The 22,639-nt window shown below is 39.6% G+C and overlaps 1 protein-coding gene across 12 annotated transcripts in view; it reads right to left on the reverse strand.

Moving 5' to 3' along the window:
- Positions 1-22,639, reverse strand: part of LOC108964976 (RNA-binding protein Musashi homolog Rbp6) — a 416,168-nt gene that overhangs the window by 299,709 nt on the left and 93,820 nt on the right. For all 12 annotated transcript variants that reach the window (XR_001993067.1, XM_018927145.1, XM_018927119.1 and 9 more), the window contains exon 4: positions 1,381-1,462. Coding sequence is in view for 11 of the 12 variants with exons in the window: in XM_018927145.1 (XP_018782690.1) it covers positions 1,381-1,462 (82 nt within the window). In the remaining variant the exon portion in view is untranslated. The remainder of the gene's footprint in view (positions 1-1,380; positions 1,463-22,639) is intronic.

The following is a 22,639-nucleotide window of genomic DNA, read 5'->3' on the forward strand; positions in this document are numbered from 1 at the left end:
TAAGTATATGTGACCTGGTCTACGGAAAGGGGGCTTAGGTGTCAAAAAATCAATTTTCACATTTTAGTTGATTCAGATGGAAGATGAGATGTTTTTTTTTTTAACAGCTGTTTCCCAGAAAACTAGTTTTCGTACGTTAGCTCCCTTTTCGTAGACCAGGTCACATATATGTATATATTTCAGCATGCATTGCGGTTTATTACGGCTTGTCATGCGTATACTACTCCGTATTTTTAATTCCCACGACAGCGTCTACTCTGTCTCTTATACACATCTAGATGTGTATAAGAGACAGTATTTTTAATTCCCACGACAGCGTCTACTTTACAGAAGTTGACATGGATTTAGTCAAACCAAGCGCGGTTATTTCGGCCAACTAACTATTTTTGCATCAGTAAGTTTTAGGTTCAGTTTGTTATCATTGAAGCAACACTTTGCCACAGGTATGTAGCCTGTATCCTCCTGGTCCATGATAACATCCAAACTCGACCGCTGTTAGGTGTAATACGTGTAATGGATGTAGCCACCTAAAACTTATAAAGAGTCGACCAAAAGTTATGTGACTACATGCTTATAACGCACATATGCGACACTAGCTTATACGGCTGTGCAAATGGCACCCAGTTCATGCACAGCGCCGTCACTCCAGTCGAGTAGTCAGCAAGAGATTTCTACGCTCCCAAAGAGCTCAACTAGGGAGCACAACTGACCTAGTCTGATTATCCATTAACATCTTAACTCTCAGTGAATGCCGCACTGGAATTGAGCTATCACTCATAGCAGATGAAGTTGCCACGAGAATCTAGAGTGACAAGTACGCAACTTCGTTTTGAAAATTGCAGCAAACTAAATTCCTACATTTCCACAAGATTCGATCGCTCGCTGCGTCCAATATTATGAGGACATAATTGCCCAGCGAAGTTGGTAATTCCAGCAAACTTGAAACACTTTCGGCAATGGTAATCCACAACTCATTATAGAAACGGCACTATATTCTAAAGAAGGCACTGTTTGCTACGTTCTATGGGCAGAGGGAATCATTGGTTCATATTTCTTCAAACAGCAAGCTGGTCATAATGTTACACTTATTTGGGAACGCTATAGTACCATGATCAAAGACTATCTGATGCCTGATTTTGAGGATGCTGATGCGGACGACCTATGCTTTCAAGAAGACATAACACTACATGCTATACAGCCAACGAAAAGCTAAATTTATTGAATAAAATTTTTGACTCCCAATGGTGAAAAATCTTCAAGACAATGATACTTATGTAAGTAAAAAGATTAGCACTTATTATCTGCAGATTACAATTCAGCATACAAAAGCTTATCTTTCATATTTTATATAAATTAAACCAAATAAGCTGTTACACTCACCTCGATCTCCGCGTCGTTGGATCTTTCATGACCATAGCCTCTGATATATCACCAAACCTGCTGAAGTAGTCTCGTAAGCTTTCTGAAAACAAACACACACAACAAAGAATCATTATAACAGTTGTGGTATATAAGATCCATAACTAAAAATGTGAAAATATAATTAATTTAGGGCACTAAAGAGCAGCATCTACTACAAGCACTGTGAGGACATAAACATAATTGGCTAAGATGGCAGAACTCGAGAGTCCTTGTAAATGACATTAAAACGTCGCTTATGCTTTAAACCACCAGATTGTTGTAACTTTTCTGTGTAAATGGCTAAAAATCTGCCAACACATTCATCAAGCGAAACAGCCGGCTTAGCAGACTTCGAACCAATTTCATCAAGCTCCACAGCTGTACGCTACGCTACTAGAGCCAAAGGCCTGCCGGCCGCCGCGCGGTTGCACATTCAAAGGCCACTCAGTGGCTTCTTCATTCATTGAAACGACCAGCCATATATATTCCATTCACACCATAAGCGTTAGCAACACGCCTAACGGCCTGGCCCAAAAAAAAGGCCTTCCTCTCTTGCACATTCGAAGGCCTCGTAAATCTAAAATACAATAAAAATTCAATAAAAGCAAACGAAAACTCCATAGCCGCGCAAAAAACACAACAACTTGGAACGAGAACACAAAACCACACATGAACCAACGCATACATGCGTAAAAATTTCGGCGACGACCACCAGTTGCTGCACGGCCCGCTTGCCAGTTCGACATTGCGCGCAATTGCATTGCAGTTAAAGCGCTTGCTGTTGTTGTGTTTTGTATGTAGTGTGTAACACGCTTAATTATGAACAATAAAAACGGAAAATTTATTTGTTTATGACAGTTTAGGCTCATAAATTTTGGACCAACAAGCACCAGCTGAGCTTCGCTGCCTGCCAAACATAGCAGCTGTTGCAGCAACATAAACAATAGCAACAACAACGAACAAACATGCCATCGTGCATTAAAATGCAAAAGTGTCCTACAACAATAACAGCAATATATGTTATATAATATATATTTGCTGTAGCAGCGCTTTGATTTAGCAATGCCACACATTCAAGGCACTCTATGGGAAACTCTATTTCCCGCAACTGATGTTGGCAGAGCAACACATGGATGGAAGAGTGGACGCTTCGAGCATAGAAAATCAAAAATTTACCATATACCTACTTTTGACATCACGGAAAGGAGCTACCTTTACGCCGATATGTCTGAATGTGGTATCCTTGCAAAACTAATACGATTGTGTAAAATGTCGTTGAGTAATACCAAAAGCTCCTTCACGATCGACAAGGACCTCTCCGAGCCGTTCGATACCTAACGAGGTTTCAGACAAGGCGACTCTCTGCAGAAACCGTAGCTAAGCCGAATGGCTGAAAACACTCCAGCTCTACACAGTATCTGCCGAAGGAAGCAGAAAAAGAGGAAGACCTCCACCCCGTTGGAAAGACAAGGTGGAAAAGAACTTGACTATACTAACAAACTTGCGTCTGTTGTATACTCGGCTATAACCGCGTAAGCGGTGTTGACGCTATTAAAGAAGAAGAAGAAGAAAAACGCTTCGACATTTGAGAGTTTTAAGTTAATCCAAGGAAGCTCTTCCTCTCGTAACTTTGACAAATTGAAAGTAAAATCCTATATGTAAAATAAATCAAGAGAGACTCACTATCCGAGACGAAAAGTCTTAAATATTTCGCTGAAAAAAAGTCTCACAGCTAAAATTCATTATTTGAGAGATTAAGTTTTAAACAATATAACGACTTCAACTAACGAATGGCCTAGTAAACCTGTTGTTTCGACGAGATGTACCAAAAAGACAGGGCTGTTAGATGAGTGGTGTGCGTTGGGCATGCAAGGAGATGAGGTTTGAGTCAGGCGGGTACTCAATAGACGCTTGACATGTATATGATATGTCCGGTTCGATTCTGCATAAGTATGAGTTTACGCTATTACAGTATTCAAAACGAAAGTGGCCCGAAATATTTTAAATGAAATTGAAGCAAATGATTTCGGTGACACTTTTTTTTGTCAACAAGACAGCTTCACTTCTCACATATCACATCAATCAATGGTTTTATTCACAGAAAACTTCGGTAAACAGATAATTTCACGTTTTGGGAAGGTCGATTGGCCACCAAGACCACCAATGTCAGACTTTTTACTTAGGCATATATGAAGTCTTAAGTCTATGCGGGCAATCCAGCCTCGATTCAGGTCTTGGATCAAAACATCTCGCTAGACATTCGCCAGTTACCAGTCGAAATGATCAAACGTGTCATCGAAAATTGTACTCAACCTTCAGAGGGTCCAGAATCTTAGCCGCCGCCAACGTTTGACGGAGATAATCTTCAAAAAAAAAAATAAATTGAAAAAAATGTTCTTTAGAATGATAATAAACTTTCACCATTAAAATTGAAATTTCTGTGTTTTTTCTTTAAAAAAGTAGAGAACATCGAACATGTTTTTTCCTAAACCATCTCGATGTAAGCGATGCGAACAAGCTTAAGGTTTACTCGGTTTAAATTTTCTTTAACACTTTGAAGTTTTCAGGGTTTCCCAGGATTAAAGAGTTGCAAAGTACACATCTGCAGGAAAAAAAATGTCCACATAGAAACACCAGATGACTGAGGAAACCGCAAATATTGCACGACAAACGATTTCCAAATACAGGAAAATAGCAACACCAGTGCAAATGGCTTTAAGCAGCTGACCATTAGCAACGATTGCCCAAAAACCGCTCCCAGCTTGTCGGCCTACCAACACTCTTCACTTCCGTTGGGCAGCTGGACGGCTTTAAAAAAAAATTGTGTGCGGTTGGGATGTGGCAAGAGCGTTTACGCAGCTGCCTATTTTTTATACGCAACTCTCTCGCATTTTGCAGCGCTTACTGTTATGGCCATAAACAACAAAAAGTGAAATGTTTGCTATTTAAGTTTTGTGGTCTTCTGCTTGTGTTGATGCAAMGTACTTTTCCTCTCCTTTTGTTTCCACTTTAGTTTAAGTTTTTCTGCTTTGGTTTTGGTTTGCAAATTTCGGACTGAGCTCTAGCAAGCCAAACAGGCTATGGATTTGGTGGTGGTGGTGTGGTATACACTTGCTCTATTGTTCGGATTACTTTCTTTTCTACGTTCTTTTGTGCACACAGTTGTAAGACAGTGTTGCTTTTGTTTCGACTCGAGACTACCTTGCCACACTTTTCAAGTTGATTGGCGTCAGCGGGTCAGCGGACGTCGCTCAGCCTCCGTGGCATATTTCTTTTGTTGTTTTGCCTTCTGGCGCTTTAGGTGTGTATGTCGAAAAACTTCGTGATGTCGTGTGTGGGTTTGTATATGTCAGCAGATTTGTGGCCTAAGCGAGACCTTTGTCAAAAGTTGGTCGAAACTTGAATGAAAAATGGAAAGAGATCGGCGTTCGTCTCTTTTCACCTGACGCAGAGCACTTACTGTTGTTGTTGTAGGTATTACCTAAATTCGTGCATGCTTGACTGAGCTTCCATTTTGCGTGTGAGCGTCGTGCCCTTTGCGGTACAATTGATTGAAATCCTTTTTGTTTTTCTTCTTCCACTAACAAACTTCTATCTGAAACAATAAAATTAGGAGTTGCCACAAAAAAATTCAGATTGTGCTCAAATTTATGGGCGGCTTTATGTGCTTATATATTAATATAAGTTTACAACAAACACGGTTGCATTTCAATGCCTGCGTGTATTAACAAAGTCGGTACTTTCTTCTCATCCCCAGCTGAGTGGTTCTCTAATCCACATTCAAGTATTTGAACATGAGCTATTTGTATATTGTTAAATCGGATGCCACCACAACAACTACAATAAATTAACATGCTCATGTAATCGTCTCACTTGAGGTAAGCGGATTTACTCACGTTTACACATACAACAACAGTAAAATCTTTGTCAAAAACAGGGTGACTAACTTCAAGTAGTCAAACTTTTCGACAATAAGCGTGCCATTCAAAGCTTTGCGTGGCTTAGTAAAATAAAATAAAACAATAAAAGATATTMTTTTTACATTAATTTCAAGATTTTATTTGGATATAGTTAGATTAATCCGATTTGGGTTAAATGTAGGCCGTTTGTGTCGATATGTAGTTAGGTAGGTAAGAGTGCATCCCTTTTGGGATCAATTAATACTTGTTGTGTTATTTTGATACACTATTAAGAGACCATACAAGCAACTATATCCTGATATCACGTTTGATTGATGGTGTTCAAACCATACCCTCAATGAAATTACTTATCTCCGTAGATAGACATTCCACGAGTTCGATGTCTGATTTGTATTACAGCTGGGCACTTACAGAGAAAGCGGAGTACCTTTTCCATGCTCCTCGCATATACGGCAATTGATGAAAGTAAATTTTGTTTTGCCATAATTTGGATATACCAATGTGGGCAAAAAATAGTAAGACCTTTTAATATAAATTTCCTTAATAAACATTAGTGTTTAGTATACGCTTGTCTTTCTGAAATACTTAAAGTGCAAAGTACTAGTGCCGAAAGGTTTAGAATGTTGGAAAAGGTGGTAATGGTTTGCTGCAAGCAAGAGTTTTTGATTGGTACAAATTATTCAAAGAGGGTCGAGAACGCGTTGATGACGAACCACGTCCAGAACGGCCATCCATATCAACTGATGATCAACTTGTCAAGGAAATAAAGGAATTGGTACTTGAGAATTGACGATTAACAGTCAGGGAACTTATTAGCATCTTTGGAATATCAGAAGGATCAGTGAAAACTATTTTGAAATATCATGTGGGCCTAAGAAAAGTGGAATCACAGTTGGTTCTAAAAAACTAAATTTTTTATAAAAACATCGTCTCATTTACGACTGTGAAATAATGCTTTCCGACTACCAGGATGTCATGATACATATTATTATAGACGATCAGTCTTGGATCTATGCTTATGACCCGAAAACAGATCAATCGTCCGAACATGGAGGCAAAGGTGAGCCACCACGTCAAAACAGGTCAAAAAATCAAGGTTTAACTTAACATCTGCCAAACTAAAGAAATATATATACATGATATAGAACTCGATCATGTGAAATTATTTTGGACAGTATTATATATGTTAACGAAAGATCAAAGGAAGACATCATCAACAAACAAGCATAGGCGCCTTTAATGCGACTTGGAGTTCCTTGACTATTACGCGGCGTACCAAAACACAATACTCAACTCCAATGTTAACTGCGAAACATGGAATATAGTAGCTCTCGACATCCATAAGCTGCTTATTTTACAAATCGATGCATTCGTTATATTGCCAAATTTTCTGGCCAGTCGCTTTCTCTATGGACTTAAATTCTCCAAATAAAGGCCAACTCGCGCAACCCTTGGGAAAAAATCTGGAATCGAAATATCTAAGTTCTTAACAAACAACAAGTGCAAATTAAGTGGCTGGCAGAAGACCGAAGTAAATGGGAGAGTCTCATTGTAGGTCTTTGCTTTCCCGCGGAGTCATAATGTATAATATATATGAACTAGAGGGAGTATAAGTCTAGAAACAGTTATCAAAGCAACTAACTGCGGCAAAGTGTGAAAGACACAGGTCTAAAGAACTATTTTGTTACAAAAACTGATAGTTCAGTTTTTTAAATATAAATTTGTATATAAAACCATTGATACAATACCCAGGATTGCTAATTTAAACTGGAGAACAGGTGAACGAATAAAGAAAATATATAAGAATAAGATATAATACAATTTTCGTCTGAGTAATTTAATCCGTTGTACTTTTTGGGACTCCTGCTGACACTTCCAGACTCACATTCTAATCCAGTATATTCAACATAATTTTCTGAATTTATGGCAAACACTGCCAACTCAGTTCGGCATTTTAACATAAGTAAATTGATAAACGACCACAAAATTACATATTTACATACGGAGAGCGCTCACAGGAGGCCAATACTCGATTTTGAATAAGGAGAAAGGTATTAACTAGGGGGAATTTCGGCAACAACTGCCAAACAAAGGCGAGTCAAATGACGATAAATAAAGACAGTGAGAAATTGTACGCAATTAGAAATAAGGTGGGTAATACCCACACACACACACATACGCACAGCATGGACCCGGTGAGACCAGCATGTTGCCTGCAGTTTCGCCAGCCTAATTGAAATGGGCGGGCAATTCGATGGAATGGCGAAATGTTGATTGGTGCGGGTTCACAACACTATTGATTAATCACAAACAATGTCTTTTAGTAAAGTCATCAACAAAACCAACAACTATTGCAGCACTTACTGCTACACAAACCATTTTAATTTGAAGCAAGTGAATTAAATAAATCCACAAGGGCCATCAGCGGGTCCTAAGTGATTTCAGCAACTAAGTACAAACAGAGAGAGATGGTAGCGCATTGATGGGCCGCACAGTGGAACTGGCAACGGCCGTGGCAGCAGCAGCAAGCGGCTCAACAATCTGGCAAATGCGCCACACCGGGCCATTTGGTTGGTCGCGAAAACGGTGGCGGCGCAGCGCGTCTTCTTCACGTCTTCATTTTAATTTTGATGCGATTTGAAACGGAGCAGCGCCGAGGCTGGTGCTCCGCATTAACTTTTGGCAATTAAAAGTATTAAAAGTCATTGAGGACCGGCGACCCGTAACCCTTTTATGACTGCCAGCCAACCCGTTCAAGTTCGCTAAGAAAGTCAACGTCAATTTCAGTCATCGTAGTCAGTTCATAGTGACTTTTGACGTCATTGGGTGGTGGGATCTTTACGCACACTCACACAATCACAGCCCAGAAGAGTATGAAGTGGTTAGTTATGTATGACCGCGTTATTGTGGTCGTTTATGCGCCTGCCAGATTTCTTGTGGCTAAAAAGTGATTCAATTATTGCACAAAACGTCCGCCATTTTGGGTCAATTCAGTCATTTGAGCAATGATTCGCATAAATTCTCATCAATTTAGCCACATAAATTAAGTGGACGGATGAAGGATGACAGCCTGGTTACCATATTACGAATGCCAACAAAAAAAAAATAGATGACCTGCCCTTTCTAGTGAAGAAGAATCCAATGCGAACGAGTCTTTAAACCATTATTTCTGATATCAAGTCATACGTCAGAAACAACCACACGGTGAGTCATGCGTACGCTTGGCTTACATAGTAACTCTAAATATATTTCTCAAGAGAAAGATTGCATAAAATTGTGTGTTTTTATTGTTTTACTTTCAACAAACAATTCTGTCCTTTTTCTGCTTACATTCGGCTTGCCGAAAAATTTGGAAATCATTCCACCTGACTGCATTCAAACAGTGGCGTTGGAGAAGTTTGATGAGTTTAAACGACAGCGCAAGGATTTAAGAGACAGAAATTAAAATGCGGCTTCAGCTGTTGCCCAGTCACCCTACTCACTCGGCTCAGCTGGCGATGATAATCCACTTCAACGGCGAATCTGATTTTCGTGAAAAAAAAAAAGCGCTTGGAAGACTTCCTGCAGGTGCATGGTATAAATCCGTACAACATGAAAACTGTCTTCGGACTTCTACACGATAAACTCACGATTTGGCAACTCATTTAAGTAAGGAGGGATAAACTGTGAACAAAATCTCGTTTAGATTATTAACTTTGCTTAGTAAATTAGATTGTAACCTATATCTCCTTTTATGCATTGCAAAGGTCTAAATTTTAGCTCTTCCTTACTTGTCTTCATCCGGTGCCCTCTCTTGTTGCCAGAGATGAAGCCCTCACCCACCTGCTTGGGAAGTAACTCTTCTTCCTTTTTGCACTTCAACTGCTTTGAACTGTTCTCTTTACATCAGAGGTATTGCCGCTAGCGACACATCAAGTTGATTCGCTGTGTCCTCCGGTGGTAGTAGCCACTTTTCTCACCTTAGTTTGGGCTAACTTTTGTTGTGTTTTACGTGAGTATCTGCCATTTATGGCCTAATCTCACGGTCATCAGCACATAGATTAAAACAATGTTGATGAGAACCCAAACATTATTTGTCTCTTTCCGAACTGGAACCCATACCACCTTGCATCCTCTGCCGTGCTGTGGGTTCGGTACCCGACTGCGATGCGACTCCACATTGAAGGGAACTTTCAATTTTAGGTTTAAACCACAGAAATCACGAATCTCCTCAAAGGGTCATACTCAATGGGCAGATTGGAGCGAACTCCAAGAGCTTACTGCTTCCGGTGGTATCAAATTTAAATCTCACATCTGACCTTATAGATTTTGTTACTAGAGTTGTGCATCCATTAAACTCAATGACTGGTGAGATTTGTTCCTTCAACTTTAAATGTCTTTTTATTAATAGGTATCTCATTGAAAGTCAATAATATCAATTCAAGTTGAGTATTTTAGTACTATTTTTGACAAGACTTGGTTGATATTGGATTTTAGTCGCCTCTTACGACAGGCATACCTTATCGCGGGCAAAGTCTATGGTCTGGACGTTTGGAATAATATCCCAAATCTCAGATACCTAATTAGCAATGGCAGTGGTAGCTATACATACATTTCTCTCCCCAGTGTCAAATCCATATTATCAGGAAGAGAACGATGATTATAATATATACCCCTGCCTTAGATAGACGCTGCTTGCTAGCATAACCAGGCTTCGTTCATGAGACTAGCTCAAATGCCTAACCGTGACCGTGCGCGGAGGATAGAGGTAAATGGATTTCCGCCGACCGGACCTGGATCACATTTATCTAATATAAGCAATTCAGACTTTTGGTTGACTTTATAAGGCATATCGGTCGATGTGTAAAATATCTTAGCAAGAATTGAGTTTTGGAAAGTATCTGGAAGATACTATGATAGAAGATTTAAGATGAATATGTTGGTCACTGTATGAGTTAGCTTCATAAATTTGGGGATTTTCTTGAGAATAATTTCGAAAGTGCCAGCGAGTCCACACTTTTCTCTGCAAAGAATGTATTTCTGACTTTACAACTGCCTTCAAGCTCCCAAGCAGCTGTGGAGATTTTAGTACTGAAAATCGTTTCTACCCAAAAATAATGTTTAGAATACGAGTATATCAGCATACCCCGTTTTCGCTAATTGATATTCTAAAAACTGAAAATATAGATCAAATGGAATAGAAGCTAAAATTTAGACCTTTGAAATGCCAAAAAAGGCAGATGATATTCTCAATGTACGCGAAAATGGCATGGAGTTTTGAAACCACGTTCCTTTACCTCAATAAATTCTACTAGTCTTAGGCAACAGAAATACTCTGGAGAGAGGTGTAGTAGAGAGGGTAGCTACTCAGCATTATGAGAGTCCGAAACCAGTGAAAGAAACAAATTTTTACTCAAGGTAAAAATAAAAAGTAAAAACACGTGGATATTTGAATATTTAAAAAAAAAATTTAAGGTTATGTGAAAAAGCAGTGATGTAAAACTTTTTCCTAAAACACTCGTCGTTATGTCGGCAAACGAGATAAACGCTTTTAACCCTTAAGATTTCATCACCGTCTTCTTCTAGACCTCAAATCGCCCGCAAATTATTATTTTCCAAAGGGTTTTTCCCTTTTATGATTTTTCTCATCTTATCTTTATCCCTCCTACTCCAACGTAGTTATGAATGCATAAAAGTAAATATTTACAGACAAATGCAAATACAAACTCTATCAATTTAATAAATCTGGTTTTTCAAATAAGACGCAATAAAATATGCAAATGAACATTTCAATGCAGAAATTTGCAAAATTCATTTCGAAATACCGCACGCCTACGCAATTGCCAATGCAAATGTGTTTTCCCCTCGAACGGGACAAACCACCTATAGGAAAGTGTTAAATCAATAACTTCGAAGTAATTGCATTAAAATTGAATTTTAAATATCGACGTGATGGGCGTGTGTAGGAGCAAGAATAGCAGATGCGGGCGAGAACGCTTTAAAATACTGCAAACATAAAATATATGAGCACAACACACGATACATACAACTAATATTTGCATGCAGGAAGCTCGAACTGAAAATAATTACTCATCCGCCCAGGCGCACAGCAAGTATCAGTCGCACATACATACGAGCACATTCATACATACACATGTATGGTACGTTGAGACACATCCGCATGGGACTGTGTTTGACTTGGTGTGTCGATGCCATCAATGAGACTCGAATTTTCAGTTGAAGTGCTCATAATTGGAGACCAACTGGCACGCTGGCACAGCACACCACCTGTTGACAGCGACACGTAGCAGGCAGGGTTTTGTTGCTGCCGCCGCAGCCACTGGTAGCCTCATTAGTGTCAAAACACAAACAATTTCAATACACACACACATACACACTCTCGCACACGAACAGTGACATTATTGACACTTATCCAAAAAGCTGAACAAACACAACGAACCAAGTGGCAAGTGTACATATTTGCAATACACGTCCATTCGTAAACTCGTACTTACATCAGCTCCAGCATATATCGGCACCGCTGTTTGTATGTACAAGGCGCTGTATATACATACATATATGTATATACGCTTTTTAACAACAAAAGCAAATTTATATCAACAAAACATCAAAGCTCTACTCTTTCTTCCCAACTCTTGGCATGGCATTGTCCTTACTCCCCGTTTCCTGGCTAAACGGCACTTCCGGTCATATCCTTAAATTCAGCTCCTGACAGCTCTTGCCGGTGTTGGCAAATCGAATGTGCTCGTCCATAAACAATTTGCAGATTTAAGTCGCTCGGCAAACAGCAACTGGCCAGGCGAGGCGCCAGCTGCCCTACACCCAGCGGCTGCGGGCCGACAAAAACTCATATGTACACATACATACACACATGCATACATACATGAATTACATACAACCATGCATACACACAAACCTGTATACATATGTACCCCGCATACGTGGTGGGGTGCTCGATATTTGTTGCCGCCGGGTTGACATGCTGCCATTGCTGCTGACAGTTTGTCGCCGGATTGCCTCAAAACATTGAACACGGGTGACGAGTTGCCGTCACAGCAACACAAGAAGCTGAATTTCATGTATGTGTGTGTGTGTGTGTACACATGCCTTTATACAGCTGGCAGAACTTTAAACGCAGCTCAACAAAACTGTTTGCAGTGCCTAATTTAATATTGTTTTTCGCCATTCTGCTTTACTTTTTTCCAATAAAAGCAATTAGTGTAACAGTGACTCAGTGCTCTGCTGAAGCTGAGCATACCTTTAGTTTGGCTAACTTTAGGCGCGAGTCGAATATGTCAAATTATGCCGACACTTGTCTCAAAGTACCGCGGACAAAATGATACAATTGTGGGGATGAATTTACCTAAATATTGTTAATGAGTTTGAATGATGTTAACATAACGGTTAACGGTAATTAATTAACTTACGAAAGAAGTCCCTTCAAGTGTTTGGTGCATCCTGGATAATGCTAAATGAGCTGCGGTCATCACGATCTTTCAACTCCTAGACTCGACGTTAGCTTTTGAAGTGAATTAAGACTAGAAATAGCTCTATAGGATTTTTCAGAACTCTGGGCTGGTTGTTGCAGCACTTTGCTATCTGAGTATAATGCAGTGACTCAGCATGACTCAGAGTACATACCAGCAGTTATCAAAGATAACGAATAGGAGCCTAAATAAAGTCGAAACCGACGCAAAGGCCTATGCCTTGGGTGCCACTCTCAGTGGCAGTTCGGTGTGATGTCTGAAGTTATGCGTTTTCAAGTGTCTGGACCTGCCTGTTGTTTTCTTCCAAAAATCTTCTGGAGGTGGCGTCTGGTAAGACTTCCATCCTTACACCATGGATTTCTATAGAGCAAAGGCCAACTGTCTAGCAGTAGAACACAAGAGGATACGGGAGCACTCGTTCCCATTCTACCGATAGGGGTTCTAGGGTGTCTATCCTTACTAATAATTTCCTGCGAATCCGCTTTGGCCTGACACATACCAATCTTATTGCAAAGACATTCCATGCTATTGATAGCGAAGGTAAGCACGCTTCAAACAAATCTGATCGCACTGTTAATAATTTCAAGGCTAGTATCGCTGCTCTGCTATCTGAGTGAATAGTCACTTCTGTGAAGGAAGCTGCACTCCGGAGTAGTAGATCTCCTGCTAACTTACTGGCTGCAACCTTGGCTTGGAAGACTTTCACTGTCTCATTCCTTCAACGGCTTCTTCTCAGACCATGTACCGACGAGGGAGTTGTCGGCCAGTGTTCGGTTTAGCGACTCCATAATCAAAATGATCCGGTATGAAGCCAAAGTATGTGAGGCCAACCAAGTGTTCAAGTACGTGTTCTTTTAAGAACCCAGTTTCTCTGAGTTTAATAGCAACTTTCGCAGCCATACACCTTCATCAATATCAATAATCAATACATCTTTGGCACAACGGTCGGCAAATTCAGCCTCCATATTGAAACAATGACTTAAGGCTGACGGACTTCACGGGGTTCCGAAATATGGTTGTATGTATGTAGTTCTAGATTCCAGCATAGGAAAATTCATTAAGCTATGAACTGACTTTCTCCGGATTGAAAAGCCACCAACCAGATCGATCATGTTAATATAGACAAAAGACACGCCTCTAGTGCTTTAGGAATGTGTACGTTCCGAGAAGAGAAAGCTTTAAATTGCCTAATGTGTCTAAAAGTGCATTTTCTTCACTTCCACCTCGACTATTTGCCAGAAAAGTTAGCAGATGTGAGTGAAGAGTAAGATGAACAATTTCAATAACTTATTAAGGAGATAAAAAAAAAGATATCAGCGAAGATGAAGCGTCTCAAGGATGACAGATGGCTGTTGAACGCTTCAGAGCTACCTTTCAGGTACTAACTACTTGCCATTTTGTATTAAATTTCGGCGAAATACGCTAAAAGAAGTCAATGCCGCCAAACAACTTAAAGATATAATTAAGAAAAACACTGCAAATAAAATTGGTTAATACTTTGTATACAAATATATGACACTATATGTAATTTATAATAATATGAAAGGAAATATTCAAATTAATACGTGAATATTACTCAAGGCGTAAAATTACCATATATAAAATAATTTGCACGCTCAAATGTTCGTAATTTACAGCTTCAATGGGTGAGTGTATTCACACAAAAAAAAATCCTTACAATAAATAATATGAACAGCAATCAACAAGCAAACAAGCAATGAAAGTTATTCAACAATTTCCATCAATCCGAACAACGTTTATGCAACGCCAATAAATTTGCCAAAATGCTAGGAATGCCAGGTGGTTGTTGAAGTTGCTCGCACGTAACTCATACGCCACGGTGTGCTTTCGCACAAACAGACATTCCGATTTAAAGATATATATGTGCATGTTTTCAACATATCCAATGAATGAGGGAAACTAGTACGCTCTATATGTATGTTTGCAACTGAAAGATACACTGCAGGAAATAAAAATAGCTTCATTGGAGTTTACACTGGTTAAACTTGAGGAATGAATTTCTTTGCTTTATATATAGTACTAAAACTCGCGCAGCATGAAATTTTAATTTTTATACGAATTAATATATTATAGTTTATAAATTTATAATTTATCTTTCAAGTTAATTTCCCCCAGACTCTGATGAACAGATCACTTTCTAGCCAGTGTCAGTATTAATACAATATTTAAGGCAGCGCTGTTCCTTTCTGGTCTGTAATTGAACTAGTTGTGTGCATATGGTATTTTTTACAGTTGTTATTGTTGTGGAAATAACACATTTTTTTGGCTCTTGCATGCACTTACACCAGAAAAGTATCAAGTGATTTCGTATGCAAGGCACGGAAGCCAAATAACATCCCTGTCCGCTGCATTGGCCTAGCAACAAGGCTTATTACTTTTCAGGCAATACTGCACTGGTTGGCATCTTCTTACCGCTATGTCGGTGTCGATTTCGATAACTCAACTACACAGCTCATTCATGAAGTTATTTGATGTTGGAATTTATGGCAGTTCAATTGAAATGCATACACTATTAACAAATGGCATAAGTGGAAGAGACCGAGAGTGTAAGCGTAGCCGATGTCCCTCTGGGTGAATTCGTTAAAGAAAATTGTTGTTCTTAATAGATATAGATTTGAGTTACTTTATAACCTTAGCAGGCTATATTAAGTTTCCCACACAGTTTATAACGACCAGAAGGAAACGCTAGAAACCATATCAAATATATGTATAAATAATCAGCATTACGAGCTGAATTGATTTAGGCATTAGTGTTTTAAATGTTTATCTGAAATTTTGTGCACTTATTTTGCTCCCCAAAAAGCTACCTACTTGCCGAAACAACTGATATCGGAGCACTATAGCATAGATATCTGTAGATTTGCTGTTCCGGAGTGCAGCCTCCTTCAGAGCAATGACTATACAATCTGAGTGCAGCGCGGCGGTAAAAGTGCGTTCAGGGCTGGTTAAGAAACACCTAGCCCCGTTATCAATAGTATCGCGTCAATTTGTGATAACTAGCAAAGAGCTAGATCCGCTGGCAGTAGGACGGGAGCCAATGTGCTCGAGTTGCGTCAGTGCTGCCATCTCGTATACTACTACTGAGACTAATACTACTATTCTAATACTGAGACTACTAGCTGATATTTGCGGGAGCTTGGGCAATGCTTGCACTCGGTAAGGCGGGCGCGCGCTAGTTGTGGGCATTCTAATAGGCCATTGCCCTATCGACGTCCATGTTGTAAGGATGGGAATCTTACCAGAAGCCACTTGCAGAAGAACGCAAGACTTCCTTCTTGACTGTCCCGTGTTTGAGAGATCAAGGCTTAAGCACTTGGGAGCCCATACCTGATACAGCTACCCTGGGTCAAAAAGACCTTGCGACTGCTCAGCTGTTGGAAGTTGACTAACGATTGTCTGAGGTTCAACAATTCAGTAGCGAACAATTCAGAAGCTAACTGTTTCCAGTTATTGAGACTGAAATGCCTGTTCGTGCAAGCTCATTAGCCTTACAGTTTCCAACAACACCGCTGTGGCCAGCCATCCAAAACAATGTAAACATAAAATATCTCGATACTAGAGATAAGGAGTCTAGATATATTTTCACTAGTCTTGAGCATACAGTCAGCGAACTCAAGGCAAATATCGTTGTAATACTATAGGCGCGGATAGTTACCATTTTGAAAGAGTCCGCGCTCTGTCCTACTAACAAAGTGAAAGCAAGGAACAGTAGCACTACTACTACCTTTATGTCAGCCACCTCCGCTTAGAAGACGCTGCAGTGATCAGGAAGCTTAACTAAAACTTTTGATGGATAGCTGCCGACAGTGTACTCCTCCACTCACCTTGCTTACCCCTCTTTTCTTCATTCAGAGCTCCTCTCCCACACCACCGTTGTAGGTATGTGAACAGAGAAATGTTTTGGAATGAAATTAAAGTGTGAGAGGATTTCAAAGTACGCAGGCTCGCATTCAGGTCGTTAAACACCCCAATGATTTCGTGAATGTATTCTCTCCCAGTGTCTTCCACCTTACAAGAATTCCATAAAACATTATAGGTTTAACTGATGTTTCATCGAGCAGAAGAACTGCCGTTCGTGAGAGTCCCTACCTTCTCCAATGGCTTCGCTTCAGCAATACGGGTTAATCGATACCTTCTTTGCCCTTTCTACGATGTTGAGTTTCCATGAAAACTTTTTTGACTAATCTGTATATAATCTTGGATACTCTACGCCCGAATGTTTGACACAACTTTCCTAAATGAGTTCGCTAGTACGCAATAGCCCATATAGTGGGCCCACATCTTCGTTCCGCAACCAACTAGCGACGCGCACTCGCATAAAAATGGGAATGATTTGATAGCCACCAAACATTTTTATTAGACTGCACATTCGTCTGTTGGAATTCAAGATTAATTTGCGCTGAAATTGCAATGAAAATAAATTAATTTGTTCACCATTCATCTTTGCCACACTTTGTAGCCAATGTGCTCGAGTTGCGTGCAACACAATGGGAAAATTGCCAGAGAAAAATTACGCGAAAAAATTATAATACAAAACCATGGGTAACCATCGAGTTCACTTAAGCGCGAAAGTGTTATAAAAATAGTTGTTGTACACCACACGCAACACACAAGCGCTGTACGCACACAAATATACTTATAGTATGTAGTAATACATGGCTGCAATGCAACATGTGCCACATGACAGCTTTAGTCGTTTGCTGAATACACTTAGCTCAGGCGCGCACTAGCAAGTAATTCATAAAAATTTCTCTTGATGAAAAGGGGGAAAGTATGGCAACATGACAACGTTTGTTACGCCACTTGCGGCACCAGTCATTCAGCCACTTCCATCCGTCATTCACTCACTTGCACGCTGCCACATTCGATGCAATTAGAAGGATTTGAGTGACGACATTTTCGAAATAGATAGAATTTTCACCACTCCACCACACCCCGCCCATAAGAGCTGGCGCACACCATATGCAGCACGCCATATGCCACATGCCATGCAACACCAAAGATGATGCGCGCGACGCGTGAAAAATTCAATTTCCTTGCAGACATTGATGCTCTCACCTAAAAACTGCCAGAGGTCTGACAATATTAACATGTTGTTGTTCTTATAATTGCTTTGGTTCCTGCAATGTTGTTATCTCGCTGTAATTTTAAGAATTTATAGCACTTTCCTCACACCGCTGAGAATCACTTCTACTTAAGCGTGACATAACATGAATATATTTATATAGGCAAGCCTGCATACATATTTACAGGCTGCTTTTCACGCTCGTGTCGGCTGCTGTCGGACTTTGCGGAATTTCGTGTGACACACCGCAATAGTGGGACTACATTAGTACGTTTCTAAGTTGTTGTTTTTCAACATAACATATATTAACCCTATCACCAGAGGTGATTTTTGTATAGCTTGTGAGATACAGTTGGCCAAGCTAAATAATTTCTTCGGAAATTACAGTGTTGCTTTGGGTAATAATATATGCCGAACTACGAAAAGATACATTGTTAAAAAGAACTTTCTATGGAAAAATTGAGTTCATAATGTTCGTTTTTGTGACAGCTCCTTGGTGAGGAACGGACGTTTGGTAAATTTCCGATCAGATATTTCTAAACCTGACGAAACAGTTCGCATGTACAGACGGAACTGACACATATGTATATAATGCTACTAGAGTTAAAACACATATATTTTTTAGTTAGCCATGATCTGCAAAAAACACGAGTATAAAATGGACAGTTATCGGATCATAAGCTTCTCAAGCAGCTCACGACTTTCGGTCTTAGACCGACTTCTCTGGATAGCTAAAAAAGATCCGTTTAAAGGTGAGCTGAAGTGAGAAAGCGAGATATCCCATCTACAGGGTTCTGCGCTCAGTTTTGGACCCGCCACTTAAAAATGCCCCCAATGCAAAGAAAACAACAGCCTCGGATGAGAGACCCGCTCTTTGATGACGACTTCTGCAAACGTTTTAAGGATTATGAGTTGAACGCATGCACTTGGAACGTCCGGTCCCTTAATTGGGAATGAACTTCGCCCGGCTTTTTAGTGTTCTCGTTAGAGTAAAGAGAATTTCAATGAAACAGCAGGCGCTCTAAAGATTACGTACGATAATTTGGAGACGAAAAAGCTCTGTGCAAAGTGGGTGTCACTTAAGACCAAAAACGACGAGCTGATGATTCCGATCAGGGTTTGGTGAATTTTCAGTATAATACACCTGAGTTTTTCCGTCGTTATATAAGATGTTTCACTCCGAAGCCAAATCGACAGTCATCCAAGTGGACTGCAGATGATAAAGCTTGGAAAAAAGCAACAGGCGCCTATTGAGATTATGGCGTGTGTATTTGGGGATGCCCATGGAATCATTTTGATTGACTACCTTGAGAGAGGATGTACCATCAACAGCAATCAATTACATAACGTTATTGAACCGTTTGAAGGAAAAATTGGCAAAAAAAAAACGACCGTATTTGAAGAAAAATAAAGAAGTGTTTATTGGGCTTCGAATTGTATTATCCAAATTTGGCCCTCACAGACTACTTCCTATTCTCATGAACAAAATGCTCGCGGGAAAAAATTGTCGTCGAATGAAGACGATCGGCCTCAGTTACCGCGAAGAAAACGACAAATGACAAACTACAAAAGTTATATTGAAATTGATTGGAGGGTAACTATGATCAGGGTATCACCCTTGAGGGGAACTATGTTGAATAAATCAAATGAGTTTAGCAAAAAAATGGGTTTTAAAATGACAGGCCCTTGACTTTACTATTGAACTATTATATACGATATATATGCATGTATTATAGAGTCTCCGACAGTTCTTTTCCTGCAGAACTTAAAATAATCAGTTCAGAGATTTAATATTGCGACTTATGCACGATGTAATCTAAGAAAGAATACAAATTTCAATCCAAAATACTAAAGGTTTCTGTTAAAATATAATTCCCTTTATACTCCTATAAATTCCAAATCTGATTAATAATCTGAACTGCCTTAAATAAATTTTTGGAATAAGGATATATGGGAGATTAAGAGAAATAAGTCCTAGAATCCAAACTAAATAAACTTCGTACTTTAAATGAAGACCTCGAAATTTCGGAAATGAGATGAGTATTCTCTATGAATACAGGGTTTGGCGCTTAGTGTACAGGAAGTGGCGCACAAAATTTCATGCACATATTTCGTTGTAAAAAGCTTACTACATACATGTGAGTGGCACGAAATATGTCTACCTTGACGAGCATTTACCGTAACATTTATAACAACTGGGAAAACATAATAAAATTTATTACCTTCACCCTCAGTCACGTACATATAAGGACTAAAGAGAAAAGTGATTAAAAATTGTAATTAAACATTTGACAAGCAGAGCCAGAGCATACGCAATAGCTAACCACCTGAGCCTATGCCGGAAATTCACTTTACTTCTTGGTGTTGCTGTTATTACATGCAACCCGTTAGATGCGACATAAGGTGCTTGATTGCTTTACCACTTGCCGGTAATCGCTTGATGTCGCCAACCTAGCGCTTCTTTACTTGAGTTGTCGGTGTGTAGTGTGCTGCGCTCACTTATCGCTGAGGAGAAAGCGCCACGTCAAGGTTTATTAAATTTTCCAAAGCCGAAAACTGCAAAGCACTGGAGGGTGTGAGTGCTCACGTATGTATGTATGAGTGACCGAGATTTGCTAACCATCTATGATGGTAAGTGTAGTCTGTGTAACACTGCTTGATCTGCTGAGCGGCTTACTTGAACACGACGACGTGCCAAATCCGACGTGATTGCCACTGTAGTATGCATGGCAACGATTGAGTGTGGATGTGAATTTAACGGTATTTTTACTTTTGAGGTTATATATTGAATATAACCAGTTGATATATGCGAACCTCGTGCCACTTCTTTGTTTGAGGAAAAATTATCACTAGTTTAGGTAAAGTAGGATTGGGTAAGTTTAGTAAGCTGTTGAGCCACGCATAGACCAGTTTTGATTATTTGTGATACAAATGGAGTTCATTTACGAAGTTCTTGAGAAATAATCGTGCTTTAAGTTACCTACCCCTGACACGAATTGTATAAGACTCTGTGGCCTCACACACGATACCCGTACCAATTTCTCATACCGTGGGCTCCAGATGCTTAAAGCAATGCCTTGTCAGGACGGGAGAAGCTCCATTGTTAACCTTGTGCCTTGCTCTTAAAATTTCTTGCAGTCTTCTCGATCTGTCAGATTCAGTCTGCTTGGCTGCTGCTGCATTAGAGTTTGATACAATTGTCCGGGTGTTTCTGCTTTTCTACGAAATCGTTGACTTCCTTTTATGCAGCATGCATGTAAAGCTCTCTCTCTTGATCTTTCCCATGGCATTAACTCCGCCTCGCATTCATCTAAACAGGCTCTTAGCTCGCCTGTTTTTTCGCTGCCAAGTGATGATAATCTGCCAGTGAGTTTTGAGCCTTCCTGCAATTTTTGACTACGCTAATATAATATTAATATTTGGCGTCGGCAAGCTTACTGCTACTTTCCGAGTATACGAGCACATTTAGCGGTTTCGTCGGAAATGACTGCAAGGAGCAAGGAGTGTATCTTTCGCGAGTGCGTTCGAATGATTTTGGTGGATATTTTGGGTATAAAACGCGTTCTTGGTCGACTCGTCTTGATAAAGCTGTAGTTTTGTATTCAAAAATAGTACCATAATGCTCTTTGGAAATGTTTGATCGTGCGAATTCCGATCCCACATTCATGGAGAGCATTATAACTACCGATGAGACATGGCTTTATGACTTTGACATGCAAACAAATCAACAATCATCGAAATGGAGGGGAAAAAACGAGCCGAAACCGCTCATATAAGTAATTATCATTGTTTCTTCCATATTTGTAGTTTGGTGCATCATAGATTTGTTCTGTAGGGGACGGACAGTCAACAAGGAGTACGACTAAAAGGCACCAAAGACAAAGGCCACGATTGTGACCGAATTTAAAACCAATAACGCCATGAATACCAATGATCAACAAATGATATTCATCAGATTCAGGCTCCGTGTGATTTTTTCTTATTCACCAAACTGAAATAGCCACTCCGTGAACTCATATTCAGTTGATCGAAGAGATAAGATAAAATTCGCTGAAGTAGCTGAAGGCCATCCCAAAATGTGCTCATAAAAAGTGTTTCGAGGACCCTTCTGGTGGGGATTACTTTGCAGACGACAAAATAATAAAATAATGATGAATATATTAAATCACCGCACTATAGCATATAGCTGCCATACAAACAGAGCGATCCAACTTTTTGAATGGAAATTTTTTTATTTGACAATGTATGTTATGAAAAATGTCCCTATGAAAGATATTATAGCTCCGGCGCTGCCAATGTTTTTTTTTTTTTTTTTTTTATTTCTGTCAAGTTGACACCTCATTTAATGATAGGTACTCTATTTTTACTTTAAACAAATAAAACCATTTATTGGCAAAACAAACTTAAGATTGAAAGTCATGTATCCAGCTACAACTAACCCTTATATTGCATGTTTATTTCATATCCAAAAACACCCGAAAATATTGCGACGCCTTTAATTCCTGGAATCGGCTGCAAACACACACTGAGGATAATTAAATTCACAGCAACAAATGCCTTACAATTTATCAACACAAATTAATAAATATTTTCGTACCAAAACGTAAGCCTTGGTGGAGTTAAACATAAATTGGGAGATCAATCCAATTGCCACCGTCAAATACAGTGAAGTAATGTTTGGCATTTACTTACAGCCTGCAGATGGCGACAGCCTACATTCCATAATTCGCACTTAAAATTGTGAG

This window comes from Bactrocera latifrons, unplaced genomic scaffold (assembly GCF_001853355.1).
Source record: "Bactrocera latifrons isolate USDA-ARS-PBARC rearing strain unplaced genomic scaffold, ASM185335v1 scaffold_1, whole genome shotgun sequence".
NCBI classification, from domain to species: domain Eukaryota; kingdom Metazoa; phylum Arthropoda; class Insecta; order Diptera; family Tephritidae; genus Bactrocera; species Bactrocera latifrons.